This window comes from Mesoplodon bidens (assembly GCF_964165515.1).
Source record: "Mesoplodon bidens genome assembly, chromosome: X".
Lineage (NCBI taxonomy): Eukaryota > Metazoa > Chordata > Mammalia > Artiodactyla > Ziphiidae > Mesoplodon > Mesoplodon bidens.
Genome location: NC_138163.1, coordinates 98,965,213 through 98,982,998, shown reverse-complemented (window position 1 = coordinate 98,982,998; position 17,786 = coordinate 98,965,213). Strand labels below are relative to the sequence as shown.

The window sequence follows — 17,786 nt, the reverse complement described above, 5'->3', positions numbered from 1 at the left end:
GCATCAAACTGGATGATTTGAGGAGCATCTTAAAATGCCACAACAATGCCACAGAATGGAGGCGTGGACATGCTATTAGGTGATTCCACTTCCAAAGTTAAAAAGAAAGCACAAAAGGGTATAAAGTGATGTCTCCCTCCCACCCCTATGCCCCACCCACCTAGTTCCTCCCCCACAAGGAAACCAATGGTACTAGTCTATTGCATGTCCTTCCAGAGATATTTTACAACTACACCAGCAAATACATATATCATCACATTTTAATATATTACTATATATTAATACATTGTGTCATATATATATCACAACTTATTTTAAATATTAAAGCCTTCCCTCTCAAAGTACAACTTAAATATTTTTAAAGTGGCAGGAATTAGATTTTTTTTAATTTCAAAGTAAAGAGTTGAAATTCGCAGCTGAACTCTTTTCACTCATGAAAACTTACGAACATTTAAAAGTTAAATTGGTCACCTCCATAAATTAAGTTGGGCACCCAGCACACAGCAGATACTTAACAAATGTTTCCTTAGATCTTTTTGTCCTTTATTACTCAGAGGCAACAGGACAGTTACTCATTTCCTCTATTGATATCAAGAAGTGAAATCTGCTTTCTTACTATTAAGAAAGAGAAGTCCTGAAATCTGTACTGCATTCACATAAGTATTCAAAGATTTTCATACTGAATTTTAATCAGAATCCCTATCCCAATAGTCTAAGTATATACTGGCTAGTTAGCTTATCAAATGACTTTAGAATTCAGATTTGGGGGTGGGGGGGGACTTGAAACAGAAGACTAAATATCCCTGAGAAAAAGAGAAATATTTTCTCTCAATTATAGGCAACCCACACCAAAATATTAATATTTGGCAGAACCTAGGACATCTCACATTGACAAACAAATTTCTCAGTGCATTTCAAAGTAAGATTAAAAAACCCAAAGACACAGAACAAAATTACAGAGAATGCTATGAGAGGATGCTGCCTTTTCTGAACATCATCAATTAAACCAGATTTCCCCAAGACAAAATGAAACAGTACACTGGTAGCACAATCCCAATGACTAAAAGATTGAGATGGGTTTAAAAAGTACATATCCACAAAGGAAAATTCCACTGTTGTTTTCAAGCCTTAAGATAAAGGTGACTGAGCTGCTAAGAACATGGAGTACTCCTCAGAAAATCCATTTTTAAATCCCATTTCCACGCACTTGAGCATGTATTTACAAGCCTGTCAAATCTACCTTTTAAAAGCATTTCACACTGTACTTTAATGAATTGGATCTAAGGGCTATAAAATAAAAATATTTTCATGGCTATCTATATACATATAAAGGCAATGTTCATTTGCACTATGGCAGAGTCAATCGCCTGAAATGACAACATGCTTCAACTCCCCACTCTGCTACCTGCTCAGGAAACCTTCGAGCTTACCTGCAGCCTGGGCATCAGTCGTCACCGACTGACACAAACCACAAAGCTAAAGAACGGCCAGGTTTGTGTTCACACCTATAATTTGCAATAACCAAACTCAGTTTTAGATCTGGTCCTGTTTCAATTCAAGACCTGTTTAGGCCACTACCTCTTTAAAACTAGAGGGCTCCCTGATAGTACTTCATAACCTTGGTGGCCATGAGCCTGGGCTGTCAACAGTCAAGAACCATGAGAAGCAAGGCCCAGGGCCAAGGGTAATTGTCACATTAAAGATTGAGGCGTCTGCTTTCCATTCTCTATCAGAGAACCCTGAATGGAAATTGAGTGGAGAGATCCCTCCAGTATAAGGGATGAAGTCAAATGTTCCCTACTGGGAACAGTCGTGAAGTGGGCTCATCTATTTCACGTGATGATGCTAACCCGGGCCTTATCTCCACTGAACTAAATTCAAAAAGAGAATACTTGGTTCCAGTTTGGAGTCAAGTCATGGTGGGCGGGGGTGGGGGCGGAGGGGGGGCATGGCGGGGGAAGAGGGATGATTCAGATTGTGGCTGACATCCATGTAGTAACGGAAGATTTGTGCTGACCACTGTGCATGTAAAACACCGTGTGCCATTGAATCCAGAACAGGATGGTGGCATTAGCCCACCTTTCACAACAAAAGAAGGCTGACTCCAGAATTAAAACCACTACTTTTCCTCTTCATACACCCTCAAATGTATCTTCGAAGTCGCGTCCTTCTCACAATCTGAGGAATAGGAAAGCTCCTCTTAGCTTAGAGAAGGCAAGTAACTGGGTATAACTTCCCACCTGGACATAAGGGTGGGAGGCGTGCCCATCTCTCCGACTAGGCCCGCCATGGCGGTGCACCACTCTTAAGTCCTGGACCACGCTCACCTTTCACAGTGCTTCAAGCTTCGACTTTATTCACAAGAGATCCGGGAACACAGATGTCAGAAGTGGGCGCCCACCCAGGTTGACCATGGACGCGGCGGCATCCACCAAGCCCCGTCAGCCGCTACCCAAGCCGAGGAACGCTCAGCCTTCGCCCCACCCTCACGGTGGCCTGCTTCCTGGGGCGGTGCGGTCCCTGGGAGGTCACCCACCTCCCGCCACCGCACACACCCTGTGGAGCCGAACTGGGGCGGGGGCGCGAGAGGGGGCGAAGCTGAGACAGAACCGACCGGACAGAACCAGGCCACCCCGGTGCCTTTCATTTTCCCGGTTCCCCCTGAAGAAACGTCGAAATGGAGTGGAATTCTTTCTCATGGTAATAGGGAGCCCGAAAATGCAGACAGTTGACCTTGGGAACCAAGACCGTCGCAGCGGGAAACGGAAAAGAAACGAAACACGTCGGCAACTGAAGGGGGTGCACAAGGCGGCGACGGGGGGCGGGGGGGAGCGCAGCAGCCCGGGCGGCCGAGGGGAGTCGGGGACGGTGGGCGCGGGTACGGGGTGCTCACCGTAGATCATGGCCAGCCCGGTCTCGTGCAGGAAGCGCACCCGGCGGTGCTTGAAGAGCCAGATGGTGAGGATGGTGAGCGTGAGCAGCAGGATGAAGGTGAGCAGGCTCACGCTGTCCTGCCGGTGGCTCTCCTCCGCCTCCTTCTCCGTGGCGAGCTCCTCCATGGCGCTGCTGTCCTCGGCCGCCGCCCCAGAGGAGGAGGCCGAGGCCGCCGCGCGTAGCCCCCGACCCAGCAGCAGCGGGAGCAGTGGCAGCAGCAGCAGCCGCGGTGGCAGCGCCCGAACCACCCGCTCCGGGCCGAGGCGTGCCGCGTCACCAGGCTCCATGGCCCCAGCGCCGCCCGCGCGCCTCCTGCGCGCTGGGACCGGCAGCCCGCGCCGTCGGCGGCTTCCCGTGGCGCCGCCGACCTGCCCGAGTGGCCGCTGAAGCCGCAGCTCCTCCTCCCGCTCGCGCCGGGGCCGGGGCCGCGCCGGGAGCCGCGCTGGGGGAGGGGCGCGCGCAGTGCGCAGGATCCCCAAGCACCGCCCCCCGCCCGCGCACCTGTCCGGCCCCCGGTTGCGCGCGCCCGCCCTGCCGCCTCCCCAGCGGGGTCGCCTGTCGCCCTCCAGCCTGCGGGCGGGGCCGCTGGCCCCTCGCCTTCTGCGCTCCTCGCCCGGTCCCCGCGTACCTGGCCAGGCCGTCTGGGCTCGCGGGGCCACTTCCTGGGCACTCGCCGCCGCGCTTCGTAAACGGGACGCCAGAGGTCGCCCGTGCCTGGCAGGAGCATCCTCTTGGATGTGCGGTCTCGAGTCTTGTGTCTGGGACCACTCCAAGTATTTGATCTCCTGCCAGTGTGTAGCCGCCCTGGGCCCAGTAAAGTGGGGACTCTGGAGAAGCCGAGGAGCCTCGAAGCCACGTTACCCCCTACACCTCTCTTCCCACGTCTCTCAGAGTGCCTTCCAGCATTCCGGGCTTCCCAGAATCCGCCAGGCTTCATTCAAACCTCGGCTTTAGCCTGACCCAAAGTGAGGACCGATAAGGGGTTGAAATGAGGGAAGAGCGTTAAAATAGCACCTTTACCACTTGGCAAGTAGACTGACTTCTTATTCTGGACTGTGTAACTAACCCTCAGGGGGAAGCGGGTTGAACCAGAAGGAACTGGACACTTGCCATTCCAGGTAGATGAGCAGCAGGTGTTTGGGGAGGGGCAACTACCCTAATGGCCCTTTTATGTTGACCTGTTGGTAGCCCAGGGAGTTTTTGGTGATTCTTAAGACCGGGCCCAGGTCTGGAAAAAAAAATCGTAAAGTGGACTCTAAATGATAAAGCCTCTTGGAACAAATCCTCAGGAGCAAGAATTTTCAATCTACCTTGTTCCTCTGGTCAAGGAAGAAAAGAGAGATTGAGTTAATCATTGAATTCTCAGCGCCTAGCACTGTGCTCATAAGCATTTATTGAACCACTCTGAAATCCGTACCAACTGTCCAAGTTTTGTCTCCCAGAGGAGTCTGCATTTTTAAGAGGATTCATTGAAGAGAGCAATGCTTAACTAAAAGGAGTAGGAATACGGTAGAGATGGTATTAGGTAGGAAAGATACGTGGAGCACTGCAGACTTCCTGGATCCCCTCTAGGTGAGCACGCTGCCAAGGCTACCCAGTACCTTCTTTGCAGCAGGGGAATCTCTTCATCTAGATTTTAGCTAGCATCTCTCCCCATTCCTCCAGACTGTCACACAGCCCCTACAAAATCAATATACCTTGAAGTTCCTTGCAGGTTCCCAATGAAACTGCAAACACTAAAAATGTGGATAGTCACAGAGAAAGTTAACCAATGGGAAAACTTGATCTAAGTTCTGGAGACTCACTAAAAGCCATGTTTGCTGAAAATCTAATTTCTGGAGAGTCACTAAAAGCCATGTTCACTGAGCATAAATATTTAATATCACAGCCTCTTGGATTCCCAAAAGTCAAGGGAAAAGCTTCTCTCTATAGGTAACACTGAGGACAACTCAGGAGCTACCTTAAAAGTACAGATTTCTGGGCTTCCCGGGTGGCGCAGTGGTTGAGAGTCTGCCTGCCGATGCAGAGGACACGGGCTCACGCCCCGGTCTGGGAAGATCACACATGCCGTGGAGCGGCTAGGCCCGTGAGCCATGGCCGCTGAGCCTGCACGTCTGGAGCCTGTGCTCCGCAACGGGAGAGGCCACAACAGTGAGAGGCCCGCGTACCGCAAAAAAAAAAAAAAAAAAAAAAAGGAAAGATTTCGTAGTACTTATGGCAGGTCGTGTTTTCCAAAAGCGCCAGAAACCGTGTTTCCAATCCCACATGTTCTTCCAGAACTTTTCCACTCCCGCATTAAGAGGTGGCATCTATGTCCACCACCCCTTGAACCTCGGTAGACCCTTACGACTGCCTCAAAGAATAGAATGTAGTAACTTGTAAATCTACGTCATAAAAGGCAATCGGGTTCCTGCCTGGCTCACTCTTTTTTTTTTTTTCAAGTTCACAGATTTTTTTTATTAGTTTCTGCTTTATAACAAAGTGAATCAGTCATACATATACATCTGTTCCCACATCCCTTCCCTCATGCATCTCCCTCCCTCCCACCCTCCCCATCCCACCCCTCCAGGCGGTCACAAAGCACCGAGCTGATCTCCCTGTGCTCTGCGGCTGCTTCCCACTATCTATCTACCTTATGTTTGGTAGTGTATATATGTCCATGCCTCTCCTTCGCTTTGTCACAGCTTACCCTTCCCCCTCCCCATATCCTCAAGTCCATTCTCAAGTAGGTCTGTGTCTTTATTCCCGTTTTACCCCTAGGTTCGTCATGACATTTTTTTTAATTCCGTATATATGTGTTAGCATACGGTATTTGTCTTTCTCTTTCTGACTTACTTCACTCTGTATGACAGACTCTAGGTCTATCCACCTCATTACAAATAGCTCAGTTTCGTTTCTTTTTATGGCTGAGTAATATTCCATTGTATATATGTGCCACATCTTCTTTATCCATTCATCCGATGATGGACACTTAGGTTGTTTCCAGCTCCGGGCTATTGTGAATAGAGCTGCAATGAACATTTTGGTAGATGTCTCTTTTGGAATTATGGTTTTCTCAGGGTATATGCCTAGTAGTGGGATTGCTGGGTCATATGGTAGTTCTATTTTTAGTTTTTTAAGGAACCTCCATACTGTTCTCCACAGTGGCTGTACCAATTCACATTCCCACCAGCAGTGCAAGAGGGTTCCCTTTTCTCCACACCCTCTCCAGCATTTATTGTTTCTAGATTTCTTGATGATGGCCATTCTGACTGGTGTGAGATGATATCTCATTGTACTTTTGATTTGCATTTCTCTAATGATTAATGATGTTGAGCATTCTTTCATGTATTTGTTGGCAGTCTGTATATCTTCTTTGGAGAAATGCCTATTTAAGTCTTCTGCCCATTTTTGGATTGGGTTGTTTGTTTTTTTGCTATTGAGCTGCATGAGCTGTTTATAAATTTTGGAGATTAATCCTTTGTCAGTTGCTTCATTTGCAAATATTTTCTCCCATTCTGAGGGTTGTCTTTTGGTCTTGTTTATGGTTTCCTTTGCTGTGCAAAAGCTTTGAAGTTTCATTAGGTCCCATTTGTTTATCTTTGTTTTTATTTCCATTTCTCTAGGAGGTGGGTCCAAAAGGATCTTGCTGTGATTTATGTCATAGAGTCTGGCTCACTCTTAATGCTCTTGCTCTCCACTCACTTTGGAGCCCTGAGCTTCCATGTAAGAAATCTAGACCATAATGAGATATCACCTCACACCTGTCAGAATGGCTATTATCAAAAAGACAAGAGATCATTAATGCTGGTGAGGATGTGGAGAAAAGGGAACCCTTGTGCACTGTTGGTGGAGTGTAAATTGGTGCTGCTACTATGAAAAACAGTACTGAGGGTCCTCAAAAAACTAAAAATAGGACTATCATATGATCCAGCAATCCCACTCCTGGGTATATATCCAAAGAAATTGAAATCAGGATCTCATCGAGATATCTGTGCTTCCATGTTCATTGCAGCATTACTCACAATAGCCAAGATATGGAAACAACTTAGGTGTCTGTCAACAGATGAATGGATAAAGAAGACGTGGTATATACATACACCGTGGAATATTATTCAGCCATGAGAAAGAAGGAAATCCTGCCATTTGCAAAAACACGGATGGACCTTGAGGGTGTTATGCTAACTGAAATAAGTCAGAGAGAGAAAAACAAATACCATATGATCTTACTTATATGTAGAATCTAAAAAAACCAAATTGATAGAAACAGAGAGTAGAGTGGTGGTTACCAGGGTCTGGGGGGTGGAAGAGACGGAGAGATGTTGGTCAAAGAGTACATACTTCCAGCTATAAGATAAACAAGTTCTGGGAATCTAATGTACAGCATGGTGGTTATAGATAATAATACTGTACTATATACTTGAAAGTTGCTAAAAGAGTAGAGCTTAAACGTTCTCACCACAAAAAAAGCAATGGTAATTATGTGACAGGATGGAGGCATTAGCTAATGCTATGGTGGTAATCATATTGCAATATATATGTGTATCAAATCAACATGTTGTATTCCTTAAACTTACACAATGTTATATGTCAGTCATACCTCAATAAAGCTGGAAAAAAAAGAAATCTATCTATCTTGAAGGTTCCACGCTGGAGAAACCATGGAGAGACCACATAGCAGTAGAGACAGACACCACAGAAGCCAAACTTTTTGAATGTTCCCAGACCAAATGCCACACACATGAATGAGTGAGCCTTCAGATATCTCATTCCCAGATACTATTTTACTGTAAACATATGAGAGACCGCCCCCCACAAGGAAGAACCACTTAGCTGAGCCTAATCAATACCTGAATCTATGAGATAATAATAACATAATTTATGTTATCTTAAGCTACTAAGTTTGAGGGTGATTTCTCCCATAGCAATAGATAACCAGAAGAGTATAGTATATACTCTTTATAGTATAAAGTGGTTGCCTCAGGTAGAGTATGAAAAGATTAGTCCCAGCTATTCACAAATATACACCAAAGAAAACACTCCATTATCTATATATATTTATATATGAAAACAAATGTATATGATACAAGGGTTCTGATTCCAGTTAACACAGAATAATCACACTCAACCCATTCTCTCCCACTGAATGCAACTATAAAACCTGAACAGAATGCATGGAGCAGCTATTTGAGGACTCTAAAAAATGCACTGTACCAGGTAATTTGAGGAAAAACACCCGAATTTGAAGTAAAACAACTGGCAGCGAGTTTACAATTTTTTTCCCTCTGGTAGCCACTGGACTGGACTCAAGGCAGCCCAAAACCCAGTAGGGGGCATTGACATGGACAGAAAGCACAACAGGACGAGCAAGAAATAGATCTCCTAATGTTCAGAGAAAATAGCGAAGTACCATTTTTTCTTTTCTCCAATCTCTCACACCCTAGCCAATAGGCAATCCCCCTATGACAGCTGAATCAACTGTGACAATGGAGGGAGCAGTGCTCTCAAGTGCCTAAAATGACAAGGGAGGGGAGATCTTTCCTCTGATTGGAGTAGCTATGGTCCCAAGCCAGTGGGGCAACCCCCTATTTATATATATTTTTCTCTCTCTGCCCTCCTACTACTTGGCCCCAGACATGAGTGAAGTTGCAGGAAGTGCACGGCAGAGAGGAGTAAATAAAGACTCAGATTTCTTGCCAAAGAATTGAAAAGGGGAACTCCAAGGAGTAGCAAAGTAACAGGGAGATTATGCAGAGGGAGTTGCTTGGGAAAACAACCCTATCACATTGTTTTATGAGCTCCTAGATTCACCCCAACCTGCATGTGGATCTGATCTTACATAGCATACCAAGACTGTGGTAATTGAACTAAGAAACAGATCACCACCCAGATCCTAGACTAGCCACTGGTTAAAACACATGTGGGACAGATCTAAATAGCACTGTAAAACTTTTGAAAACTGAATTGACTTTGGAGCCATGATCCACAAAAGGCAGGTCAGAACTTACAATCTGGACCCTACCAAGTTGACTACAAGCTAAAACAAAAATATGAATATTCCTCCATGGGATTAAAACAAGATATAAAGCCCCATAACATAATAATTAAAATGTCCAGACTACAGCCCTAAATTATTTAGCACATGAAGAACCATAAGAATCTCAACTATTGATTGCTTATTGAAAAGGCGTTCAATAGACACCAGTGCTGAGATGACACATGACATAGCTATTGGAATTATCTAAAAAAGACTTTAAAGCAGCTATTATAAAAGTACTCCAACAATCGCTTCTCCACTTTTTGGCTAAGATCAAGTGTAAAAATGTTCCAACAATTTAAAGCAAACAGTCTTGAAATGAATATAAAGACAGAAAATCTCAGCAAAGGAGTAAACAATAAAGGAAGAGCCAAACTGAAATGTTATAACTGAAAAATATAATAACTGAAAATTTAAAGGTGACTAAATGGGCTCAGTAGCAGAATGAAGGTGAGTCAGTAAATTTGAAGACAGATCAATAGAAATTATCCAACTTGAACAACAGAGGAAAATTTGAGAAATAAATTAATATAGCCACAAAGACCTGTAGGATAATAACAAAAGGTCTAACATTCATGTGTTTGGAGTCCCAGGACAGGAAAAAGAGTGTGATACAGAAAAAAAAATATGTGAGCATATAATAACTAAAAACATTCCAAAGTTAGCAAAAGAAATAAACCTGCAGATTCAAGAACCCCAGCAAAGTCCAAACAGGGCAAACTCAAAAGAATCAGTGTCCACACATATTATATTCAAACTGTTGAAAAGAAAGACAAAGAAAATACATTGAAAGCAGAAAAATAGCAAATTACATTTAGAATAATGACAATTCAAATGACTATGGATTTCTCATCAGAAACCAAGGTGGTCATAAGGAAGTGCAGAACATTTTTAAAGTGCCGAAAGAACTGTCAACCCCAAATAATATATCCAGCAAAAATAGCTTTCAGGAGTAACAGTGAAATAAAAACATTCTCCAAAGCAGGAAAACTGAGAGAATCCATTGACAGCAGACCTGCTATAAAAGGATGGCTAAGAGAAGTTCTTCTCTTTAAAATAGGCTTTTTGAAAACAAAAATTATAACATGATCTAATGGGATTTTCAATATATGTGGATGTAATACACAAACAACCATAACATAAAGGGGTAAGGGGATAAAGGGACCTATATGTTAGTATGGTTTCTATATTCCACTTGAATTGGTAAAATATTGATTCTAGGTAGATTGTAAAAACTTAAGTATGTATTTTGTATTCCCTAGAATATACAAAGAGATAAAAATTTTAATAACACAATAGATGAATTAAATGGAATACTAAAACATTTTCAAAGGAACCCAAAAATAGGCAGGAAAGGGGAAATGGAGTAACAAAAATCAGAGAGAACAAAAGAAAACAAATAATAAAATGGTAGACATAAATCCAAACATATCAATAACTACATTAAAGGTAAATGGTCTATACAAATCAATTAAGAGAGAATGTCATAATGGATAAAAAACAAGACCCCAAAATAAGTGCCTAGAAATTCACTTCAAGTGCAGAAGCCAGCAAAGAGCAAGACAGCGGTGGCCTTGGAGTGGAATCGGGCCCGAGGAAGGGCCACTGGTTTATCACACCCAAGAAGGCAAGCACAGTGCAGCAGCAAAAGCTTGAGAAAAACCTAGCGGTCAGGATGTGGAAGAACATCAAACATGATGTGATAAAAGCCAGCACCAGGCTGCCCGAGAACCTGGCACTGTTGAAGACCCTCACCAAGAAGGCGGCAGCCTTCTCCTCCGCCAAGACACCTTCCTAAGGATGCTGCCCCAGTAGAGGCCATCACCGCAGTCCCCTCCTCTGTGCTCAGACCTATACAGGTAACTCCATACAGAGGAGGGGGCTTGCTCTGCAGAACCTTGGGTTGCGCCTTGAACTTTAGTGGGGGCCTGGCCCGTGAGCAAGTGATCAGCAGGTCTGAAGTACACTGCTTGGCTTCCCAGAGTGCTGAGGACTCCACACAGGCCAAGGCCAGGAGGGTGCCTTCAGCCACTTCCTATGTCCACCCTCCCCCTCCCCACATCCTTTCTCCACTGGTTTAACCCAGGGCAATAAACCTGACTTTGTCATTCAGAAAAGAAAGGAAGAAGTTCACTTCAAATATCCTGACATAGGTAGGTTTAAAGTAAAAGGATGGAAACATATATACCATGTAAACATGAATAACAGAAAGCTGGAGTGACTTTATTAATATCAGACTTAGACTTCCCAGCAAAGAAAATTACTAAGAACTAAGAGGGACATTACATAACAGTAACTGATCTATACACCAAGAAGACATTACAATCTGCGCTAGTTTTCTATTGCTGTGTAACAAATTACCCACAAACTGAGTGACTTAAAACAATGCACATCTGTTATCTGACAGATTTTGTAGGTCAGAAATCAGGGCACAGCTTAACTAGGTTCTCTGCTTCAGGTGCCTACAACCTAGGTATCAGCTAAGGGTGCAGTCTCATCATAAGCTTGACTGGGGAAAAATCCCCTTCCAAACTCATCCAGGTTTGGGGCAGAATTCATTTCCTTGCAGCAGTGTAACTAACTAAGGGCCCTAGATTTTTCTTGGCTGTCCTTTGGAAGCCACCCTCAGATATGAGAGGCCACCTGCAGTTCCTAGAGGCTGGCTGAAGCTCCTTGCCATGTGGGTTTCCTCAACATGGCTGCTTACTTCATCAGTCCAACAAAGATAATCTCTCACTCTAGTTTGCTAAAATGGAGTCTTATATAATGTGAAATAATTATGGGAGCGACATTTCATCATCTTTGCCATATAACATGACAATCAAGAGAGTGACATCCCATAACCTTTGCCATATTCTACCCATTAGAAGCAAGTCCCTGGTCCTGCCCCTGCTCAATGGGAGGGTATTACAAAGGCATGAACATCAAGAGGTTAGTTCATTTGGACACACATTCTTAGGGACTGCCCACCACACAGTTCTAGCTATGTGTGTGCATCAAATACCAGAGCTTTAAAATACATGAGGCAAAAGACGATAGAACTGAAAGGAGAAATAAACATGTCCACAATTAGAGTTGGAGATTTCAATACTCCTCTTTCTGTAATAGATAGAACTAATAGAAAATCTGCAAGGATATAGAAGATCTGAACAACACAATCAACCAACTGGATGTAATTGACATTTATGGAACGCTCCACCCAACAACAGCAGAATACACATTGTCTTTAAGTGCACGTGGAACAAAAGTCTGCAATCAGTTTCACTGGGCTAAATTCACTGGGCTAAATTCAGCAAGGCTGGTTCCTTTTGGAGGCTCAAGGGGAAAATCCATTTCCTTGCCTCTTCCAGCTAATGGAGCTGCATTACCTGCCTCATGGTCCTTTCCTCCATCTTCAAAATCAGCAATGTAGTGTCTTACTTCCATTGCCACATCTCCTACTTCCTCCTTTGACTTTCTTGCCTCCCTTTTTAAAGGACTCTTGTAAGTACATATGGGGCCCATTCAGACAATCCAGGTAATCTCCCCATCTCTAGATCTTTAACTTGATCATGTTTGCAGGGTCCCTTTTGCCAGTAGGGTAATATATCCACAGGTTCTGGAAATTAGGACATAGATATAGGAGGTCATAATTCAGCATACCACATATACTTGTTGAATAAATTGAACTCGTAGTAAAAAACATTCCAAAGAAGAATTCTACAGGCCCAGGTGGTTCCACTGGTAAATTCCACTGAAAATTTTTAAGAAGAAATAACACCAATACTACACAATCCCTCGGAGAAAATATAAGAGGACTGAACACTTCTCATTTTATGAGGCCAACATTACCCTGATACCAAAGCTGACAGACAGTTAAGAAAAGAAAGCTGCAGAACACTATCTCTCATGAACTTAGACATAAAACTCCCCAACAAAGTATTAGCAAATTGAATCTAACAAAAAAAAGAAGTATACATCATAACCAAGTGGTGTTTTTCCTGGGATTGCAAGGCTGGTTTAACATGAGACAATTAATCAATGAAATCTACCATATTAACTATCTAAAGAAAAACCACATGATCATATTGGTGCAGAGAAAGTATTTGACAAAATTGTTGACTTGTCCATTCATGATAACAACTTTCAGCAAAACAGAAATAAAAGGGAACTTCCTCAACTTGATAAAGACCATGTATAAAAACAAAAACAGGGCTTCCCTGGTGGCGCAGTGGTTGAGAGTCCGCCTGCCGATGCAGGGGACACAGGTTCATGCCCCGGTCCGGGAAGATCCCACATGCCGCGGAGCGGCTGGGCCCATGAGCCATGGCCGCTGAGCCTGCGTGTCCGGAGCCTGTGCTCCGCAACGGGAGAGGCCACAACAGTGAGAGGCCCGCGTACCGCAAAAAAAAAAAAAAAAAAAAAAAAAACACTACAGCTAACATCATTCTTAAGGTTAAAGACTGAATTATTTCCCCCTAAGATGAGGAAAGAGGCAGGAAGGTCCACTATCACCACTCCTATTCAACAGTGGAGTGAAACTCTTAGTCAGTGCAATAAGGCAGAAAAAAATAACAAAAGGCATAAAATCACAATATATAAATTTAAATCGAATAGTGAGGAAACAGAGGAACAAAAAACCCAGAAGAAACAAAATGAAAAGGAAGGGGGATAAAAGGAGTTCTCAAAGGATATTAGGATATTAGAAAATTTCTCCTATTCACAGATGGACATCATTGTCTACTTAGAAGATCCCAAGGAATAAAATCCTAGAACTATTGCTATGTACTAGCCATGTGCAATTTGAGGTAACAATTTTTAAATATATCATTCACAATGGTAGAAAATAAAACAAAATACTTAGATATAAATTTAACAAAACATGTTCAGGATCTATATGCCGAAAACTACAAAACGCTGATGAAAGAAATGAAAGAAGGCCTCAATAAATGGAGAGACATACCATGTTTATGTATCAGAAACCTAGCAAAGATGTTAATTCCCTCCAAACTGATGTACAGATTTAATGCAATTCCAGCCAACATCTATGAAGAAATTTTTGTAAATATAGACAAGGAAAATCTAAAATTAATAGGAACATCAAAGTAACTAGAATAGGCAAAACAAATTTTTAAAAGAAGAATAAAACTGGAGATCCCATACTACCCAATTTAAGAGGACTTATAAAGCTACTATATTAAGTAATAAGGCATAAAGCAATCAAGGCAAGGTATTATTGGCGAAAGAATAGATATATAGATCAATGGAATAGAATAGAGTCCAGACGTAGGTCTACACACAAATATGGTTAATTGATTTTTGACAAAAGTACATAAGCAATTCAATGGAGAAAGTACATTCTTTTCAACAAATGGTTTGAAATAATTAGATATTCATATGCCCCAAAAAATGAACTCAATTTAAAAATGGGCAAAAGACTTTGACACTTCACAAAAGAGGATATGTGGAGGACAAATAATGACATGAAAAGATGTTTAACGTCTGTAGCCATTAGAGAAATGAAAATTAATGCCATGATTACTACCTATTAGAATGGCTTAAGTAAAAAATGCTGACAATACCAAATAAAGTTGAGAAAGCAAAGTACCTAGAACTCTTGTACACTGCAGGTGGAAATGCAAACTGGTATAACCACGCTGGAAAATAGCTCGGCAGTTCCTTATAAAATTAATATATATTTACCCATAAAAGCAAGCAATCCCACTCCTAGGTATATATCCAAGAGGAATGAAACTTATGTTCATAAAAAACCTATATATATATAGTTAATCACCACTTTATTTGTAATACCCCTCAAACTGGAAACAACCCATATGTCCTTCAATGCATGAATAAACTCTAGTACATAACACAATGGAATACTACTCAACAATAAAAAGGACTAAACAATTGATATACCTAATAACTTGAATGAATCTCAGAGGCATTATGATGAGTGGCAGTCTCAAAGGTTGCATACTATATGAATCTACTTTTATGACATTCTCTTTTTTCCCAGCTTTATTGAGATATAATCAACACATAACATTGTAAGTTGAAGTGTACAATGTGTTGATTTGATACATTTATAAATTACAAAATGATTATCACCATAGTGTTAGCTACCACCTCCAACCCTTCACATAGTTTTTAGGACATTCTTGAAAAGACAAAACTATAGTTATGGAGAACAGATCAGTAGTTGCCAGGAGTTAGTAGGAGAAGAAGAGTGTAATTATAAACAGATAGCACAAGGGAGGTTTTTGGGGTGACAGAATTGCTCTGTATCCTGATTGTTGTAGTGGTTATATGAATCTGTATACATGCTAAATTCATACAAGTGTATATTAAAAAAATACATTTTATTGTGTGTTGATCTAAATAATTCCTCCACATCATGTGTTAACAAACCCTTTTGTTACCCTTGGACATTCTCCAATTTTATATTGGTTTAAGGAGGTCGTTAAGGCTTTAAGAAGTCCCCTAAACATTTCACAATATAAGTCAAACCTTTATGCTGTACACTTGAAACTCAGTGATGTATGTCAATTAGATCTCAGTGAAACTGGAAACAAATAAAAAGTAAAATAAAAACCATGATTTGGAAAAAAAAAGTCCCCTAGAGATATATCCTAAGTTCAGTTGCCCTGAAATGTGGCAGGATGTGGCAGGAAAGGAAAGCTGAACCCTTAAGTCCAGGCACATCCATAGGGTACTATGAAGTCTAAGGGCATAAATCTTAGCATCATGGTGAGGGACCTGTTTTCTAGAATTGGAAATCAAGTGTCCAAAATTAACTCTCTGATAGGTTTTCACAGATAAGCTGGAGAGTTACTAATTTACTGAGGATTTAATTAAAAAGAAAAAAACACTTCAAATATTTTCAACTAAGGACCCCAGTCTGGTGGAGGATGGTAGCTTCAGGCTGAGCACGAGATTCCTTGAACACCACCCTGTTTCCTCACCACCAACCAATCAGGAGAAAGTCACACACCCTGCAGCCCTCACCCCAAATTTTGCCTATAAAAGCTTCTCCCTGAAAATCATCAGAGAGTTTGGGGGTTTTTGAGCATGAGTCATCCATTCTCCTTGCTTGGCCCTGCAATAAATCATTCTCTGCTCCAAACTCCGACCTTTTGGTTTGTTTGGCCTCACTGTGCATCAGACACACAAACTTGCACTCAGTAACATTACCACAGGGGACTTCCCTGGTGGTCCGGTGGTGAAGAATCTGCCTTACAATGCAGGGGATGTGGGTTTGATCCCTGGTCAGGGAACTAAGATCCCACATGCCATGGGACAACTAAGCCTGCGCCACAACTATTGAGGTCGCGCACCTCAACTAGAGAGCCTACATGCTGCAAACTACAGAGCCCACACACTCTGGAACCCCCATGCCACAACTACAGAGCCCACGCACCCTGGAGCCTCCGCACCACAACTAGAGAGGGAAAGCCCACACTCCACAACTAGAGAGAAGCCCGCGTGCCACAATGAAGAGCCCGTGTGCTGTAATGAAAGATCCCATGTGCCTCAAGGAAGATCCTGCATGCCACAACTAAGATCCGATGCAAACAAAAATAAATTTAAAAATAATAAATTTTAAAAATAAAACAGAATAAAATAAATTACCACAGTAAAATCTAGCCTATACTGGCTAATACGTTTGTGATTTGTCCCCTGCCCACCTCTCTAGATTCATCTCTAACTGTGGACCCTACTCTCTTACTCTTCCCTAAGAGCATCAAGAAAGCTTAATGTCACTGGGCTGCTGCATATGCTGCTCTGTCTGCCTTATAATCATTTTGACCTGACACCTGCTGCCAGTAGTTGAAAGCCCAGTTCAGATGCTACCTATTCCAGGAAGCCTTGTTAATCTAGGTTAGGTCTGTTTCCTATATTTTCCCCTAATACCTTGTGATTAATTGTAATATGACCCTTCCCATGTTGCATCACATTATCTAATTATTTATTGATATCCCACTTTACATTAAGCTCTTTAGAGGCAGAAATTGAGTCTTTTTTGTTGTTGTTGTATTTTTTATTGTATTTTATATATATATATATATATATATATTTTTATATTTATCTCTAGCTAAATAATGCATTGAGCACAATGCCTGGTACATAGTAGATGTTCAAAAACATTTGCTGAATAAATGATTAAACATACATAAATAAACCAGATGATTTTTTTTAATGTTTAGCTATATACATATAATACAATTTAACTGGAAGTCACTTTGTGAATTCTATATTTTTCCAAGGTACCTCGTGTGGCTTTTTGATCATCTACTTTATTTAGAATTCATATCTTTTTAGTTATCACTTGCTTTTGTCTAATATATTTTCTGCCCCCTTCTTACTCTCATTGATCTATTTCTATGGAATCCTCTTACTTGATTTGTGTCAGTAAATATGTATAGTTAAAATTCAGTGCAGTCTTGGAAAACTGAAAGGATTTAAATATATTTTATGTATTTAATACTATAATACCCTTGTAACATATTCCAAATTAAAGTTACTTTTAAATATAAAAGAAAAGGTTTGGAGGTTTTTTTCAGCTATTTTATAATCCCCAAATTACAGTGCTCCATTTTTTCTTCTATTTCCAAAGGCCAAAAATCCCTCCCAATTCAAATTCAGTCTCAGTTCAGATTCTCTTGAAAAAAGGCAAAGTCATTTCTAGACACTCATTGTTTTATGTTTCTTATTAAACACATTGAAATTCCTCTAAATGTGAATCATTTAAGCAAAGCCTTGGGAAACCTCCAGATTCCTTTTAATTATCTTAAAGTAATCTGAAGATAGTTAAGCAAATGCTGGAGAGAATGCCCTTATTATCAAGATGTTTTAA

The 17,786-nt window shown here is 41.8% G+C and overlaps 1 protein-coding gene across 1 annotated transcript in view; it reads right to left on the bottom strand.

The window, feature by feature from the left end:
• SLC9A7 (solute carrier family 9 member A7) overlaps positions 1 to 3,295 on the bottom strand; it is a 143,560-nt gene extending 140,265 nt beyond the window's left edge. Inside the window, exon 1 of the mRNA XM_081222946.1 lies at positions 2,894 to 3,295. Coding sequence (XP_081079072.1) covers positions 2,894 to 3,221 — 328 coding nt within the window. The 5' untranslated portion in view covers positions 3,222 to 3,295. The remainder of the gene's footprint in view (positions 1 to 2,893) is intronic.
• Positions 3,296 to 17,786: the final 14,491 nt, after the last annotated feature.